General features: G+C 40.9%; 1 protein-coding gene across 1 annotated transcript in view; it reads left to right on the forward strand.

Annotated features, from left to right (window-relative positions):
- LOC118836473 (zinc finger protein 484-like) overlaps window positions 1-10380 on the forward strand; it is a 30488-nt gene extending 20108 nt beyond the window's left edge. The window contains exons 4-5 of the mRNA XM_036743755.1: window positions 9882-9966; window positions 10182-10380. Of these exons, the coding sequence (XP_036599650.1) occupies window positions 9882-9966; window positions 10182-10380 (284 nt within the window). The remainder of the gene's footprint in view (window positions 1-9881; window positions 9967-10181) is intronic.
- Window positions 10381-16838: the final 6458 nt, after the last annotated feature.

Consider the following 16838-nt stretch of genomic DNA (forward strand, 5'->3'; position numbering starts at 1 on the left):
TTGCAGAAGGTGGGACTTTAGTTGAAACTTGAAGGAAGCCAGGGAAGCTTAGGAGGTAGAGATGAGGAAGGAGAGCATTTGAGGCATGGGAATCAGCCAGCAAAAATGCCTGGAGTCAAGAGGGCTGTTTTGTGAGAGGAACAGCAAGGAGACCAGGGTCACTGGATTGCAGAATAAGTGGGGGGAGCAAGGTATAAGAAGACTTGAAAGGTAGAAAAGGTCCAGGTTATGAAGGGCTTTGAAGTCCAAACAGAATTTTGTATTTTATCCAGGAGAAAATAAGGAACCATGAGAGCTTATTGAATGAGATGGATTGGAGTGATGGTAATATGATCTTAGATCTGCATTTTAGGAAGATCATTTTGACAACTGAGTGGAGGTAGACTGGAGTGAGGAGAGACTTGTGGCAGGCAGACCAACCTATTGTAATAGTCCAGGAGCAAAGTGATGAGAGCCTACACACATGGTAGCTGCAGTGTGAGAAAAGAAAATGGGGCATGTATGAGAGATGTGAAAGTGAAAACAACACAGGACTTGACCAATGACTGAATATGGGGAATGAGAGACTAGGGAGTTGAGGATGACACCTAGCCTGGATGACTAGCATGATAGTAATACACTAGAGAGTAATACGAAAGTTAGGAATTGAGGAGGGATTGAGGGGAAAGATGAGTTCAGTTTGGTATATGTCAGGTTCAGATGTCTACATAAGATCCTGTTTGAGATGTCTAAAAGGCAATTGGAGATTTTAGGACGTAGAGTTTGGGAGAGAGGTTAGTGCTAGACAAGCAGATCTGAAATTCATCTGCATAGAGATGATAATTGAAAAAAGTATCTGAGACAGGATTTGCATTCCAATGTTCCTAAGCCCAGGACAAAGCCTTGATGGACCTCCACTGTTAGCAGGTGTGATGTGGATTGAGATCTGTCATAGGAGACAAAGAAGGAGTAATCAGATAGGTAGGAGCAACGAGGCTCCAAATAGGGTACTACAATTTTATAGAATGAACTTCAAGGAAGTTATTGAGGGATAGTGGCAGAGGGGCAGTCTAGGAGAGGCAGTCAGGAAGCAAAGTCTATTCCAGCTCTTCTTCCTAGCACCTTTTGTGTGGTTGGACTTGAGAAAGACACATGAGAGATAGGTAGGACAGCAGTAAGAGGTTGGTGAGGAATGAGATGTCTTCACCTAATGAAAGTTTATTGGGAAATATTTGCTCCTTACTACCTTTAATCCCCATTTAGCTCCTGCCTTCTTAGAGGAAATCTTCAATATCATATATTTTCACATCAGAGTGTTTGTTCACATGAGCTGCAACTGTTTTAGGACCCAAAATTTTTTAAGCTTCTAAGGATAAGTACTTTGTAACCTCATTCCTCTAGGTGGATCTATGTCTTGGGGAGGTCCTCAGTAGACACTTACTTATTGAAGGTGTTTTCTGATTATCAGACCAAGACCTCTCGGGACCTTAGTTTCCTCATCTGCAAAACAAGATCTCTAAGGATCCCTCCAGCTCTAAATACTATGATTTCATGATTATGCAGCTGATTGGTTGTGCAACATTTCATGTCCTTTTTATTTAATATTTTGTTTTTCCCCAATCACATGTAAAAACAATTTTTAACATTCATTTTTTAAAAATTTTGAGTTACAGATTCTCTCCCTTCTTCCTTCACCTCCCCTCTCCTTGTGAAGGCTAGCAATTTGATACAGGTTATACCTGTACAATCATGCAAAACATATTTACATATTATTCATGTTGTAAAAGAAAACACAAACCAAAAAACAAACAAAACAAGTATGCCTCAATCTGCATTCAGACTTCATCAGTTCTTTCTCTAGAGGTGGACAGCATTTTTCATCATAAGGCCTTCAGAATTGACTTGGATCATTGTATTGCTGAGAATAGCTAAATCATTCACAGTTGATTATCATGCAATATTGCATTACTGTGTACAATGGTGTCCTGGTTCTGCTCATTTCACTTTGTATTAGTTCACGTAAATCTTTCCAGATTTTTTTCTGAGAGCATCCTGTTTGTCATTTTTTTATAGCACAATAATAATCCATTACAATCATATACCACAACTTGTTCAGCCATTCCGCAATTGATGGGCATCCCCTCAGTTTCCAATTCTTAGCCACCACAAAGAGTTGCAGTAACTATTTTTGTCCATATAGATCCTTTTAACCTTTTTTTTTTTAATCTATTTAGGATACAGATCTAGTCATGGTATTACTGGATCCAAGGGTATGCAGTTTTGTAGCCCTTTAGGTTAGTTCCAAATTGCTCTCCAGAATGGTTGAATCAGTTCACAGTTCCACTAATTGGAATTGCATTAGTGTCTCAATTTTCTTACATGCCCCCCAACATGTGTCATTTCCTTTTTCATATTAGCCAATCTGATAGGTATGGGGTGGTACCTCAGAGTTGTTTTAGTTTGCATTTGTCTAATCGACAATGATTTAGAGTATTTTTTCATATAACTAGAGATAGCTTTGATTACTTTATCTGAAAACTGCCTGTTCATATCCTTTGACCACTTATCAATTGGGGAAATGACTTATATTTTTGACTCGGTTATCTATAATTTGAGAAATGAGGCCTTTATCAGAGAAATGTGCTGTAAATTTTTCTCACAGTTATGATTACTGTGCATTTCCTTCCATCCTATTTTCTCACTTTTTATCCTACTCTCTCACTTCTTTCACCTTATCCATCCTAAAAAAGTGTTTTGCCTCTGCTTCCCTCCCTTCTATCAGCTCTGTTCTCCACCCCTCCTCCACTTTCTCTTATCCCCTTCCCCTCCTACTTTCCTGTAGAGTAAGATAGATTTCTATACCCAACCAAGCGTGTATGTTATTCACTTTTTGAGCCAGTTCTAATGAGAGTAAAGTTAAAGTGTTCCTGCCTACCTCCCTCTTCTTCCCCTTCACTGTAAAAGCTCTTTCCCACCTCTTGTATGTGAGATGATTTACCCCATTCTACCTCTTCCCCTTTCTCCCAGTGCATTCCTCTTTCTCACAACTTTGTTTTATTTTTTTAGATATCATCCCATCATATTCAGTTCATACCTGTATGTACACTGCCCTAATGATGACAGAGTCCTTAGGACTTACAAGTATCATCTTGCCGTGTAGAATTGTAAACAGTTTAACCTTATTGAATCCCTTATGATTTCCCTTTCCTCTTTACCTTTTTATGCCTCTCTTGAGTCTTGTATTTGACAGCCAAATTTTCTACTGAACTATAGTTTTTCATCAGGAATGCTTGAAAGTTCTCTATTTCAATTTGATGTTCACTTTTATCTCCTGGAGGATTATGCAGTTTTTCTGGGCAGGCAATTCTTGGTTATAACCTTAGCTCCTTTGCCCTCTGGAATATCGTCTTCTAAGCCTTCTGATCCTTTAATGTAGAAGCTGCTAAAACTTGTGTTATCCTGACTATGGCTCCACAATGCTTGAATTGTTTCTTTCTGGCTACTTGCAATATTTTCTCGTTGGCCTGGGAGCTCTAGAATTTGGCTATAATATTTCTGGAAGTTTTTATTTTGGGATCTCTTTCAGGAGGCAATTGGTAGATTCTTTCAATTTCTACTTTACCTTCTGGTTCTAGAATATCAGGGCAGTTTTCCTTTATAATTTCTTGAAAGATGATGTGTAGCTTCTTTTTTTGATCATGACTTTCAGGTAGTCCAATGATTCTTAAACTATCTCTTCTGAATCTATTTTCCAAGTCTCTTGTTTTTCTAATGAGATATTTCATATTTTCTTCTATTTTTTCATTCTTCTGATTTTTAAAATTATTTCTTGATGTGTCATGGAGTCATTAGCTTCCACTTGCCCAATTCTAATTTTTAAGGAATTATTTTCTTCAGTGAGCTTTTGTACCTTCTTTTCCATGTGGCCAATTTTGCTTTTTAAGGAGTTCTTTTCTCCAATGGATTTTTGTGCCATTTTTTAACCATTTGACCTATTCTGTTTTTTAAGGTATTATTTTTTTCCAGTATATTTTTGTACCTCCTTTACCAGGTTGTTGACTCCTTTTTCATGATTTTCTTGTATCACTCTCCTTTCTTTTCCCAATTTTTCCTCTACCTCTCTCATTTGATTTTTAAAATCTTTTTTGAGCTCTTTCAGGAATCCATTTTGGACCTGAGACCAATTCACATTTTTCTTTGAAGCTTTAGATACAACAATTTTGATTTTGTTGTTTTCTTCTGAGTTTGTGTTTTGATCTTCCCTGTCACAATAGTAACTTTCTCTGGTCAGGTTCTTTTTTTGTGTGTTGCTTGCTCATTTTTCTAGCCTTTTTCTTGACTTTTAACTTTATGTTAAAGTGGGGTTCTGCTTCCAGGTTGAAAGGGGCACTATCCTACACTTTAGTTTTTTGTGCAGCATCTCTCAGTTTCCAGATCTTTCTCACCACAAAGCAAGTTGCTATAAATATTTTAGAACATATAAGTTCTTTTCCTTTTTCACTAATTACCTTGGGAAACTAATCTAGTGACGGTATTGCTTGGGCCATCTCCAGTCGTCCTGGTGAATATCAGGCCACTGGACACAGATGGCTCTGGAGAAGAAAGTGAGGCTGGTGCCTTTGCACAGCACTCTCTCACTGAAATCCAAGTCAAACTACAAGTCGTGTCATCATCTCCCTGATGTCACGGTCCTGTGAGTAGTCCATGCTGCCTGAATGGGGACCCAGCTGGCCATTTCCAGTTGGGCAACTCAGCTTGTCCTATCCTCTCCTCTCCTCTCCTTTCTCCTTACCTGAGGGCATTCTCCCCAAAGGAAGGGAAATTTTGATGGCTGAAAGCTGCCTGTTTAACTTGGGGTTTACTGGCTAGATTTCTTTCTCAATGACCAAGCCTTAAACCCAATTCACTCTGAATCTCATGAATTAGACAACAATAGGTCCCTATCCAAGCATCACTTAATGGTTATTTTTTGGGCCCTCCTGGCTCAGAGTGAGTGTTAATAGTAACTGTTGCTCTTTTAGCCAGCAACCCTGAAGGTTTTCCCTTTTCAGTTTGATTTTTTTTTTTATTAAAGGGGCCATTCCTTGATTCACTTCTTAAAGCGACCTATTCATTGAATGGGCATTGCCTCACACAAAGTTAGAACTTGAAAAGACATTAGCTTAAAAGGGCAAAGGTCTCCCACTGCATCCTGGCAGGCCACTGCACCCAGATGGCTCTGGAGGAGAAAGTGAGGCTGGTGACTTTGCACAGTCCTCCCTCACTCAAATCAAAGTCAGTTGAAGTCATGTCATCATCTCGTTGATGTCATGGTCCTCTTCAAAAACGAAGGACAAACCACAGCCACAACTGTTTGGGCATAATTCCAGATCGCTCTCCAAAATAGTTGGATCACTTCTACCAGCAATACATTAGTGTCCCAATTTTTCTACATCCCCTCCAATATTTGTCATTTTCCCCTTCTATCATTTTAGCCCATTTGATAGATATGAGATGATATCTCAAAATTGGCTTAGTTTGCATTTCTCTAATCAATAATGATTTAGAGCATTTTTTCATTTGACTATATATACCTCTGATTTCTTCTCTGAAAAACTTCCTGTTCATATCCTTGACCATTTATCAATTGAGGAATGACTCATATTCTTATAAATTTGACAAAGTTCTCTATATATTTGAGAATGAGACCTTTATCTGAGAAACCATCTATAAAAATTTTCCCCCAATTTTCTGCTTTCCTTGGCTACATTGGTTTAATTTGTACAAAATTTTTTTAATTTAATGTAATCAAAATTATCCATTTTACATCTCACAATGCTCTCTTCTTTTGTTATTCATAAATTCTTCTCTTATCTATAAGTCTCATAGGCAATATGTTCCATGATCTTCTAATTTTGTTATGCTATCTCCCTTTATATAAGGTCATGTATCCATTTTGACCTTATCTTGGTAAATGGTATAAAATATTGGTCTATACCCAGTTTCTGCCAGACTACTTTCCAGTTTTCCCAACAATTTTTTTTTTTTACCAAATAGTGAATTCTTATCCTAAAAGCTTAAATCTTCACATTTGTCAAACACAATGTTGCCATAATTACTTACTACTGTGTATTGTATGTGTACTGTTTCACAGATCCAACTTTCTATTTCTTAGCCAGTACAAGATAGTTTTGATAATTACTGCCTTATAATATAGTTTAAGATCTAGTATTGCTAGACCCTCCTTTACATTTTTTTCAGTCTTTTTGATATTCTTTACCTTTTGTTCTTTCACATGAATTTTTTTATTATTTTTTCTAGTTCAATAAAATAATTTTTTGTAATTTAATTGAGATAGCATTGAATAAGGAGATTAGTTTGAGTAGAATTATTATACTGGCTCTGTCCAGTTATTTAAATCTGGCTTTATTTGTAGAAAAAGTATTTGAGAAATTATTTTAAAGTTGTTTGGACAGGAATTTGGGAGAGTTCAGGCTTGTCCCTGACTTCTCTCCACCATCTTGGTTCTGTGCCCCGCCCCACCCCATGCCGTTTTTTTAAAGCCCTGAGCTCTGAGTAAGAAGACCTCTGCTTGGACTCCCTCTACCTTTGCTTCTTAAAATCTCTAGGTTCCTTTATGTCTTAAGTTCAGGTGCCACCTACCACAGGAAGCCTATCCTGATTCTCCCTGTCTCCCCTCCTCCCCCCAGGGGCAACTAGGGGGAGCAATGGATAGAATTCTGGGCCTGAGTTCAAATCATGCCTCTGACACTTACTAACTGTGTGACTCTAGAACGTTACTTAAACTCTTTTGGCTTCAGTTTCCCCAACTGTAAAATGGAGGTGATAATAGCATTTACCCCGCAGTGTTGTTGTGAGGATCAAATAAGATAATATTTTCAAAAGCACTTAACACAATGTCTAGCGCATAGGAGGCATTTAATAAACACTTGTTCCCCTTGCCCCCTCTTGCCAATGCCTTATCCCTGGAAATTATTATGTTTATTTTGCGCTTAATTTTCTGTGTATATACTGTTTGCCCACAGGAGATTACAAGCTCCTTGAGGGAAGAGAGTTTTTTTTTTTTGGCCTTTATATCCCCAGGGCCTCGAGCACACTAGGCAAACAGAGTTAAGTGATTTTCCCAGAGTCACACAGCTAGTAAGTCTCTGAGGTCATATTTGAACTCAGGTCCTCCTGACGTCAAGGCCAGGGGTCTATCCACTGAGCCATCTGGCTGCCCTAAATTGTTACTAACACAAGAAAAAAGACAAGCATCATGTAAAATAATGCTCACAGAAAAGTCACTAAACTATTTATATCTTTTAATTGTCCTGGAGATCCCAGTACTGGGCATATATCCCAAGAAAGTCAAAGATAGACTAGCCTCATAAGTACCAAAATGTTCAAAGCAACATTTTTTGTGGAAGCAAAACAACTAGAAACAAAAACATGGATGAAGTAATTGTGGTATTGAAATGTATAAACCACATCATAAATTCATATCAGATATATTGCACCATAAGAAATATGAGTAATTCAGAAAAACATGGGAAGATTTATGTGAACTGAGGTAGAGCCAACATAAGCAGTCCTTAGCAAAGAATGAACTTACTTCTAGTGCCCAGGCCTTGGGTAATTATGCCTTGATTCAGACACCATTTTGCAGCTCTACTGAAACTTTCATTTTAGTAATTTCTAAGGATGTCAGAAGGCTCTAACTAATTTAAAAAGCAATTTTTTTCCTACCCCCACCAAAATCAGCAAGTTTCATGTATTTTTAAACAACTAATATCACAAGTGGGGTACAATCTCTGGCCAAAAAAAAGGCTACACTTGATTATTCAATCTTCAAGAGATGAATATCTCAAAAACCCAGAAATGCTGGCCCTCAGAAGATGGAAAGATAGGCTACACTGGCCCATACCTCTAACCTTTTCTTCTGGATAGGATCTTGCAAAACTTGTGTTTCACTGACAGCTCTTTGGAAGCCATGGTTACCTTCATCCCCCAGTTAAACATTATAGTAGGACTCCAGTGGAGGAAATGGCTAATAAAACACAAAATTCAGTTCAATAAACATTTATTAAGCCCTGAGTACAAGGTCTATGATTAGTAAGTGTAAGTAAGGTGGATTTTAGTGTAAGGTGGATTTTAGTGTAAGTGGATTTTTGTTATTATTTCTTAGAGTTCATTTTCCCAGGATCCATGGCCATGTTTCCCAGGCTTATGGTTCAAAACATCTCCACTATGCTTATGCAGGATTATATAATGATAAATAATATAAACATGTGTGCTGAAATTATAAACATCCACTGCGATTGCACAGTAAGATATAGGGATGAGGTGACGTAAACTTGTGAAGCTATTGCTGGCAATATGCCTTCTTTGTCTGTTGCCCTATAAAGCAGCTGGGGACTGGTCAGTGAATGGGGAACCTTTATGGTTGAATGCACAAGCTGGGATATTGTATGTGCCTTCATCAGCCCCCATCAAGGCTTGAGGGGAATCTGTGTTTGCCTCAACTGACCCCCATTGAGGCTTGAGGGGATTTAGGGGAATGTACAAGTTGGGCCTGTTTCGATTGACTCCATTGACATGGAGAGGTAGCTGCCCCCACTTCTTGCTGGCCCCTGCAAGAAGGGTGATTAGGGAATCCTGTAGGAATTTGTGTTCATTCTCAACAACCTTCTTAAGAAGACTAGACTAGAATAAAGTAAGATTATTATTACTGTCTGACCAGATCAAAAGTGAACCTGTGCTAGCAGCCATCCTGTGTGATAGTGTTGTCTGTCTTACAGTATGCAAGTACAGACATAAAAACCTAGTTTCTGCTTCCAGGAGCTTATAAACTATTCCAGAGCTTGATGTAAATGAAGGTTTGATAGACGGCATTATTTACTTAATTCTTTATTCCTCACTCCCACCAGAGCACAGGATCATAAGATCATAGATTTAGAGCTGGAAGCAATCTTCAGACCCAGCCAGTCCAACCCCTTCATTTTATAGATGACGAAACCAAGCCAGAGGGCGTTAGTGATTTGTTCAAGGTCACACATCTGTTAAGTGCTGGAGGCAAGATTTGAACCTAGGTCTTCCTGATTCCAAGTCTGGTGTCCTGTCCACTAGGCATGCCCTGATGTTTCTTTGCAAAGAGTGGATGTTTTAAGTGTGAGAGGCTGTAGTGTAGTGGGTGTAGCACAGAATTTGGAGTTAGGAAGACCACAGACATTTACTAGCTGCGTAGCTAGCAGTGTGCAGAGATTGGACCTGTCATTTCATTGATATAGAGAATTCTGTCCTATTAAGGAAACTCCCTCTACTAATGCAGGTCAAGACCTTCTCTGCAACTTAGTCTTAGAGAATTCCCTAGATTTGCACCCAGAAGTTAAGTGACTTGCTTTTGATCACACAGCTTGTACACTTGTAAAAGTGGGGATAATAGCATAGGAGATTGTAGTGACGAACAAATGAAATAATATTTTCCAATATAAATGTTAGATGCTATTGAATTAAATCAGAATTGCTCTTGGGAATGTCTGCTTACCCACTAAGACATCAAGGTCTCTTTGCTTCCTCCAAGGCTCTCCCTATTCCACCATTTACATTGTATGTCCTTTGTTTAGCCTTAAACGTTTAAAGTCTTGATTACAGTTCTGGGGGAGTCTAAGTGTGAAACTAAACATGAATCCTAGAGAATCTAAGAGAGCCAGGAAATTGGAGTGGTTTGGCGGCTGGACCCCTACTGCCCCCTTCCTGCAAATGGTTCTGTTACAAACGGGGCCAGAGGGATTCCATTCTGGAAATAACCCTCTGAATCCTGGCTCAAGATTCTCCATTCTTCTAGCTTAGTTAGGGGGATCTGTTCCAAGAGCTAACAGGAGCTGCACGGTTCTCCCGGGCGTCGCCCATTGGCTAATCAGCCGCAGTGAGCATCAAAGCCCACTTTCTGGACGGGGATGCCCTACACCCACCACCAGGCACCAGCTCCATCTCCAGCACCTTAGAGTGAGCGTGCAAGCGGGCGGGCGAGGAGCTAGGCGCCCAGAGGAGCCGAGGAGGAGGGCGGCCAGCTATTGTCTGCGCAGCTAACCGCAGCTCCCCGCCCAGCCTGAGAGGAAGCCAAGCTGCATCCCGGCCCCGCCGGGGAAGAGGGCGGGCCCGGGCCCGGGCTGCCCCCGGAGAACCGGGGCTGCGAGCCGCTCCACCCCATTATCCTTCAGCTCACCTCCTGGGACCTGTCGGCCGCCTCCTCGCCGAAATGTTACTCGCCTCCAGCTTCCCCTCATGGCTCTGTGGCCACTCCCAGCCCCTCAGAGCCGCTGGGGCTGCAAATGGCGTCCGGCGGGTTCCTTGCCTGCCCTGTCCTCAGGCAATGAGAGCATTCAGGTGGCGAAGGCTACACAGCCTGCAATGTCCTAGTGAAGGAACTTCCTTCTCCCCGCCCCCAGCCCCCGTCTATCCTTCCTCTTCCTCCGTTGTTCTTTACTTCTCCTTCCCCCCCTTTCTTCCCTTTTCTCCCTCTTGCTCCTCTACTCTGTTCTTTTCCTCCTATCTCATTCATGCCCCTTCTTTCCCCCTTCTTTTTGCCTTCTCTTCCTCACCTTCCTCATCTTTCCTCATTCTCCTCCTCTTCTTTCCACTTTCCTTCTGTTGAAGTTTAGAGTTGGAAGGTTCAGGTGTGAGAGAATTCACTTAGATCTCTTTTAGCCAATGGGAACATTTTATCTTACGTGAAAAAGTATCACCGGCCTCCTTAGCAAGACAGCTAAGTGAGACCCCGATATTTGCGGGAGTTATGCTTACTTATATAGAGGTTTCAGAATGATGATGTAGTTTTAGAGGATTTTGTGAGGGTTAAAGATTAAAGACAGGACAGGATGAGGGAGACAAAGGGAATTCTTTATGGTTTAAGGATTTAAAGATAAGGCAAAAGGATATAGTTTAAAAATTAAAGGATCCAGGGAGCGCAGGATAAGGGAGACAAAAGCAATTCTTTTGATACAGGTTCAAGATAAGGGGGAAAAGGACTTTAGTGTGCCTTCAAGTTACAGATTAAGCTACAGGGCTTCACAAAGTATTGAAAAAGCCTACCCTTAATATTATTTTTAACCCTTAGGGCACTGTTTGTATCCTCACCACTTCCTTTTCCTCTCTTTTCTTTCACTCCTTCATATTCCTCCTTTCTCTTCTCCCTCCTTTCTATCTCTCTTCCTTTTTTATTATCTCTTTCAGCCTCCTTTCTCCCCTCCTTTATTTCTCCCCTTCCTTCCCTCTTTTCTTTTCCTTTCCTCCTTCATACACTTTCTTTCTTCTTTTCTTCCCCTCCTCTTCTCTCCCCTCCTTTTCCTTTCCCTTCCTTCTTACTCTTCCTTTTGGTATGTGTCCTCCTTTCTTATTCTCCTGACCCTTTCCTCTTCTCCTCTCACCATCCTTCCTCTGCCTCCATCTTTCTCTTCCTCTCTTCCTCCTTCTTTCTTCCCCATCTTATATCTAGTCCCATGAAGGAAGAAAAGCAGAATGTCCCACTTCCTTACTTCTCACTATTCAGCATCACCACTTAGGCATTCTGAGGGCTATATTACTTCCTTAGTCTTGAATGATTCCAGGGAATGTACCCCTTTTTGTCCCTTGGTGAGAGGAGCAAAAGGTATTTGACGTGGGGGCAAAGGTCAGAGACAAATTTAAAGAGACAGATGCCTAATTCCATACACTGATGAGGAGCTTCACCCACTCTCTCTGCCTTTTCCTACACAGAAGCTGGGAATAGAGCTGTGGTACCTACATCCAGCTGTATCAATGGCGCTGTGACTTCAAAACAACCTTGTTAAGAGATAGCTGATTTTTAAAGGTATCTACTACCATTGTCTTTCAGGGGAACAGGAAAGAAGTGAATTTTTAAGGGTACTGAAGGTTTGGGCAGGGCCAGTGAGAGCCTTTACCATCACTAATCCCCTTCAGCCACTATCAACCCAAGGGGACATATCTTTTCAGCTGATGCAATGGAAGCCAAGGACTAGGAATCAGGAAACTTAAGTTTGAGGTTGGGCTCTGCCACTCAACTAGGCTTGTGACCTTGAGTAAGTTCCTTAACTTCTTTAAATCTTGTTTTTTCTCACCTGTAAAGTAGAGATAATGATATTGTATGATTTGAGATTCAGTGTGGTTTAATGGAAATAGTACTAGATTTTGAGGCTGCTGCCTAAGTGAAAGTCCCTTTCTCCTACTACATCTCATCCTTATATACCTTGGTCTAGTCTTTCCACATTCCTCTCCTGTTTACTCCTTCCACTATACCCTGTTCTGTGGCTAACTCTCCTTTATCTTCCACCTATTTCTTTGCTCAACATTCCTTCCCAATTCAGATGCTGCTGAAGCTGCCATATCCATTTCCAACCTCTTCAATGTTAGCTATTCCCCTCATTAGCTCTTACCAATTTATCATTTATACAAGAACTTAAGGATGCCTGTTTACTTCTCTCCCCCCTGCCCCCACAATTGTCTCTGAGACACTCTTAAGCAATTTCTTCCTTTGAAGAGCATTTGGCACTCTACACTCCCCTGTCTTATCTCTAGGTCATTTTCCTCTTTGAAATGACTTCAACTGCCTGCATGATTTAGTGGAAGAAGCATTGGACAAGACATTAGGAAAAATCTAGGTTCAAATCCTGCCTTTGAAACTTACTAGCTGTGTGATGGTGGTATAGGGGAAAGTGGGTTGAATTTAAAGTCAGAAGAACTATGTTCAAATGCCACCATTGCCACTTTCTACTTTTGTAGAAAATAATTTTGGGGGGGGGCAGAGCCAAGATGGCAGCTGGAAATCAGGGACTTGCCTAGGGCTCTCCCCCAGGACCCTCCAAACATCCATAAAAATGGCTCTGAACAAATTCTGGAACTGCAGAACCCAAGGAATAGCAGAGGGAAGCAGGACTCCAGTCCAGAACAGCCTGGATGGTCGCTGAGTAAGGTCTATCACAAGGAGCTGGGAGCGGAGCAGAGCAGAGCCCAGCGTGGGCTGCACCTGGAACAACCAGACCAGGAGCCAGGCAGAACAGGCCCTAGTGCCCTGAATCAGTGAGCTGTGGCAGTTACCAGACTTCTCAACCCACAAACACCAAAGACAACAGAGAAGGTTAGTGGGAAAAAAACTGTGGGGACAGAGCGAAAGGAGTTCATGGTTCAGCCTCCGCTTAGGGGGCAACAGAGGTGGTGCAGCTACAGAACTACAGTTGCAGTAGCTTCTGGCCCCAGGCCCACCTGGTGGGAGGAAATAAGTGGCTGATCCAAGCAGGAGTGCTGAGCCTGCTCAGATCTGAGTCATGGTCCGGGTTGGTGGTTCTTGGGGGAGGAGGAGTGCTGGTGTGGCAGGGCTTGCTGTGTAGAAATAGCTCTGAAAACAGCGCAGCCCCCTCAAGCTTGGGACAAAGTACTCTATACTGTACAAGCAGTCATACCCCGACGAAAAACTCAAGGGTCAAGTAGTTGGCTGGGAATGTGGCCAGGCAGCAAAAACAGGCTCAGATTCAGACTCAGACTTTGGAATCTTTCTTTGGTGACAAAGAAGACTAAAACATATAGCCAGAAGAAGTCAACAAAGTCAAAGAGCCTCCAGGAAAAATATGAACTGGCCTCAGGCCATGGAAGAGCTCAAAAAGGATTTGGAAAAGCAAGTTAGAGAAGTAGAGGGAAAATTGGGAAGAGAAATGAGAAGGATGCAAGAAAACCATGAAAAACAAGTCAATGACTTACTAAAGGAGACCCAAAAAAATACTGAAGAAAATAACACCTTAAAAAATAGACTAACTCAAATAGCAAAAGAGCTCCAAAAAGCCAATGAGGAGAGGAATGCCTGGAAAGGCAGAATTAGCCAAATGGAAAAGGAGGTCCAAAAGACCTCTGAAGAAAATACTACCTTAAAAATTAGATTGGAGCAAGTGGAAGCTAGTGACTTTATGAGAAATCAAGATATTATAAAACAGAACCAAGGAATGAAAAAATGGAAGACAATGTCAAATATCTCATTGGAAAAACCACTGACCTGGAAAATAGATCCAGGAGAGATAATTTAAAAATTATTGGACTACCTGAAAGCCATGATCAAAAAAAAAAGCCTAGATATCATCTTTCAAGAAATTATCAAGGAGAACTGCCATGATATTCTAGAGCCACAGGGTAAAATAGAAATTGAAAGAATCCACTGATCAGCCTCTTCAAATAGATCCCAAAAAGAAAACTCCTAGGAATATTGTCAGCCAAATTCCAGAGCTCCCAGATCAAGGAGAAAATACTGCAAGCAGCCAGAAAGAAACAATTTGAGTATTGTGGAAAAACAATCAGGATATACAAGATCTAGCAGCTTCTACACTGAGGGATCAAAGGGCTTGGAATGCAATGTTCCGGAGGTCAATGGAGCTAGGATTAAAACCAAGAATCACCTACCCAGCAAACCAGTATCATGCTCCAAGGCAAAATATGGATTTTCAATAAAATAGAGGACTTTCAAGCTTTCTCAGTGAAAAGACCAGAGCTTCAAACACAAGAATCAAGAGAAGCATGAAAAGGTAAACAAGAAAGAGAAATCATAAGGGACTTACTAAAGTTGAACTCTTTTGTTTACATTCCTAAATGGAAAGATCATGTGTATAATTCGTGAGACCTCAGTATTAGGGTAGCTGGAGGGAATATATATATATATATATATATATATATATATAGAGAGAGAGAGAGAGAGAGAGAGAGAGAGAGAGAGAGAGAGAGAGAGAGAGAGAGAGAGAGAGAGAGAGAGAGAGAGAGAGAGAGAGAGAGACAGAAGGCACAGGGTGAGTTGAATATGAAGGGATGATACCTAAAAAAATAAAATCAAATTAAGAGATGAGAGAGGAATATATTGAGAGAGGGAGAAAGAGAGAGATAGAATGGGGCAAATTATCTCACATAAAAGTGGCAAAAAAAAGCAGTTCTGTTGGAAGGGAAGAGGGGGCAGGTGAGGGGGAATGAGTGAATCTTGCTCTCATCAGATTTGAATTGAGGAGGGAATAACATGCACACTCAATTGGGTATCTTACCCCACAGGAAAGAAGGAGGAAGGAGATAAAAAAGGAGGGATGATAGAAGGGAGGGCAGATGGGAGAGGAGGTAATCAAAAGCAAACACTTTCAAAAAGGGACAGGGTCAAGGGAGAAAACTGAATAAAGGGGGACAGGATAGGACAGAGGGAAACATAATCTTTCACAACATGAATATTGTGGAAGGGTTTTACTTAATGATACACATGTGGCCTATGTTGAATTGCTTGCCTTCTTAGGGAGGGTGGGTGGGAAGGGAAGAGGGGAGAGAATTTGGAACTCAAAGTTTTAAAAGCAGATGTTAAAAAAAAAAAGTTTTTGCATGCAACTAGGAAATAAGATATACAGGCAATGGGGCATAGAAATCTATCTTGCCCTACAAGAAAGTAAGGGAAAAGGGGATGGGGAGGAGTGGGGTGACAGAAGGGAGGGCTGACTGGGGAATGGGGCAATCAGAATATATGCCATCTTGGAGTGGGGGGAGGGTAGAAATGGGGAGAAAATTTGTAATTCAAACTTTTGTGAAAATCAATGCTGAAAACTAAAAATATTAAATAAATTTTAAAAAGAGAAAAGAAAAAAATGAAAATAATTTTTATTTGTTTACTTGTTGTCTCCCCCAAGAAGCTTGTGAGCTGTCTTTTGCCTTTTTTGTATCCCCAGCTCTCAATACAGTGCCTGACACATAGTAGGTGCTTAATAATTGCTTATTAACTGACTGACTTTGTGACCCTGGGCAAGTCACTTTACTTCTATGAGCCTCAGTTTCCTCGTGGGTGAAATGAGGGGTTGGACTGGATTGCCTCCAAGGTCCCTTACAGGTCTAAATCTATGATGCTAAGTTACTTCACTGCTGAGTCTTAATTTTATCATCTGTAAAATGGGGATGATACCTACATCATAGGATTGTTGTGAGCATCCAACAAGATGATATATGTATAGCACTTTGTAAATCTCAAAATTTTAGATAAATTATTGTTATTATTCCTTTCTGCTTCAATCTTTGTCTTCATTTTTGTTGTCTTCAATATTCACTTTGATGTCCCTTCCAACACCTTTGTGTTTTAGTTCACCTCAAATGCCATTACTGGCATCTCTGCTCTGCTTTAGTGTCTCAGTTCATTACAGTAGTTTTGGGACCTAGGAAACTTTTACAAAAGAGTCAGACTGGTCAGTGATCCTGAAAACAATAGGCCTTCATTGTAAACATGGTTTAAGCCACCAAAAGGAAGGCTTAAGACTTAAGGAAACACCTAGAGAATGGGAGCATGGCGTGGATATAATAGGGGAGAGAGGGAAAGGGAAAGTCAGTGGCATGAAGGTATTGGGGACACAGTAGAAAGAAGGGAGTTCAGTAATGGTTCTGTGGACAGGCCACTGCTTGTGACACACCTAGCTTCATTAACTCTCCCCCTTCTCAGTATGGAAGAGGGCATACCTGTGCATACCAGGACAGTTCTCTAATTCTTTCCTCCTCCCCCCACCAAAAGAGACAGGAGTCAACATAAGAAATAGGAGCCTCCAAAACTAAAATTGATTGCTGGGACCCCTTCCACTAAGATAAGGAGTCAACCCCTACAAAATGAGAGCAGTGGGTAGACAGTACACTAGGGCAATTCCATAACCTAGGTCAACCTACCAGTTGGGGCATAATTGCCCTAGCTAAGAGAACATGGAGGGAGAGATTGTTCAAGTACATTTGGTTTCCCATCTGATGTCACAGGTAGGTGCATGGCTTGGCAAGAAAGTTTCTAATATGGAAGTTACTGACAATAGAAGGAAGAAAATGAACAGGGCAGGAGGAAGAGGGTA

The sequence above is a fragment of the Trichosurus vulpecula genome, chromosome 2, assembly GCF_011100635.1.
Source record: "Trichosurus vulpecula isolate mTriVul1 chromosome 2, mTriVul1.pri, whole genome shotgun sequence".
NCBI lineage: Eukaryota > Metazoa > Chordata > Mammalia > Diprotodontia > Phalangeridae > Trichosurus > Trichosurus vulpecula.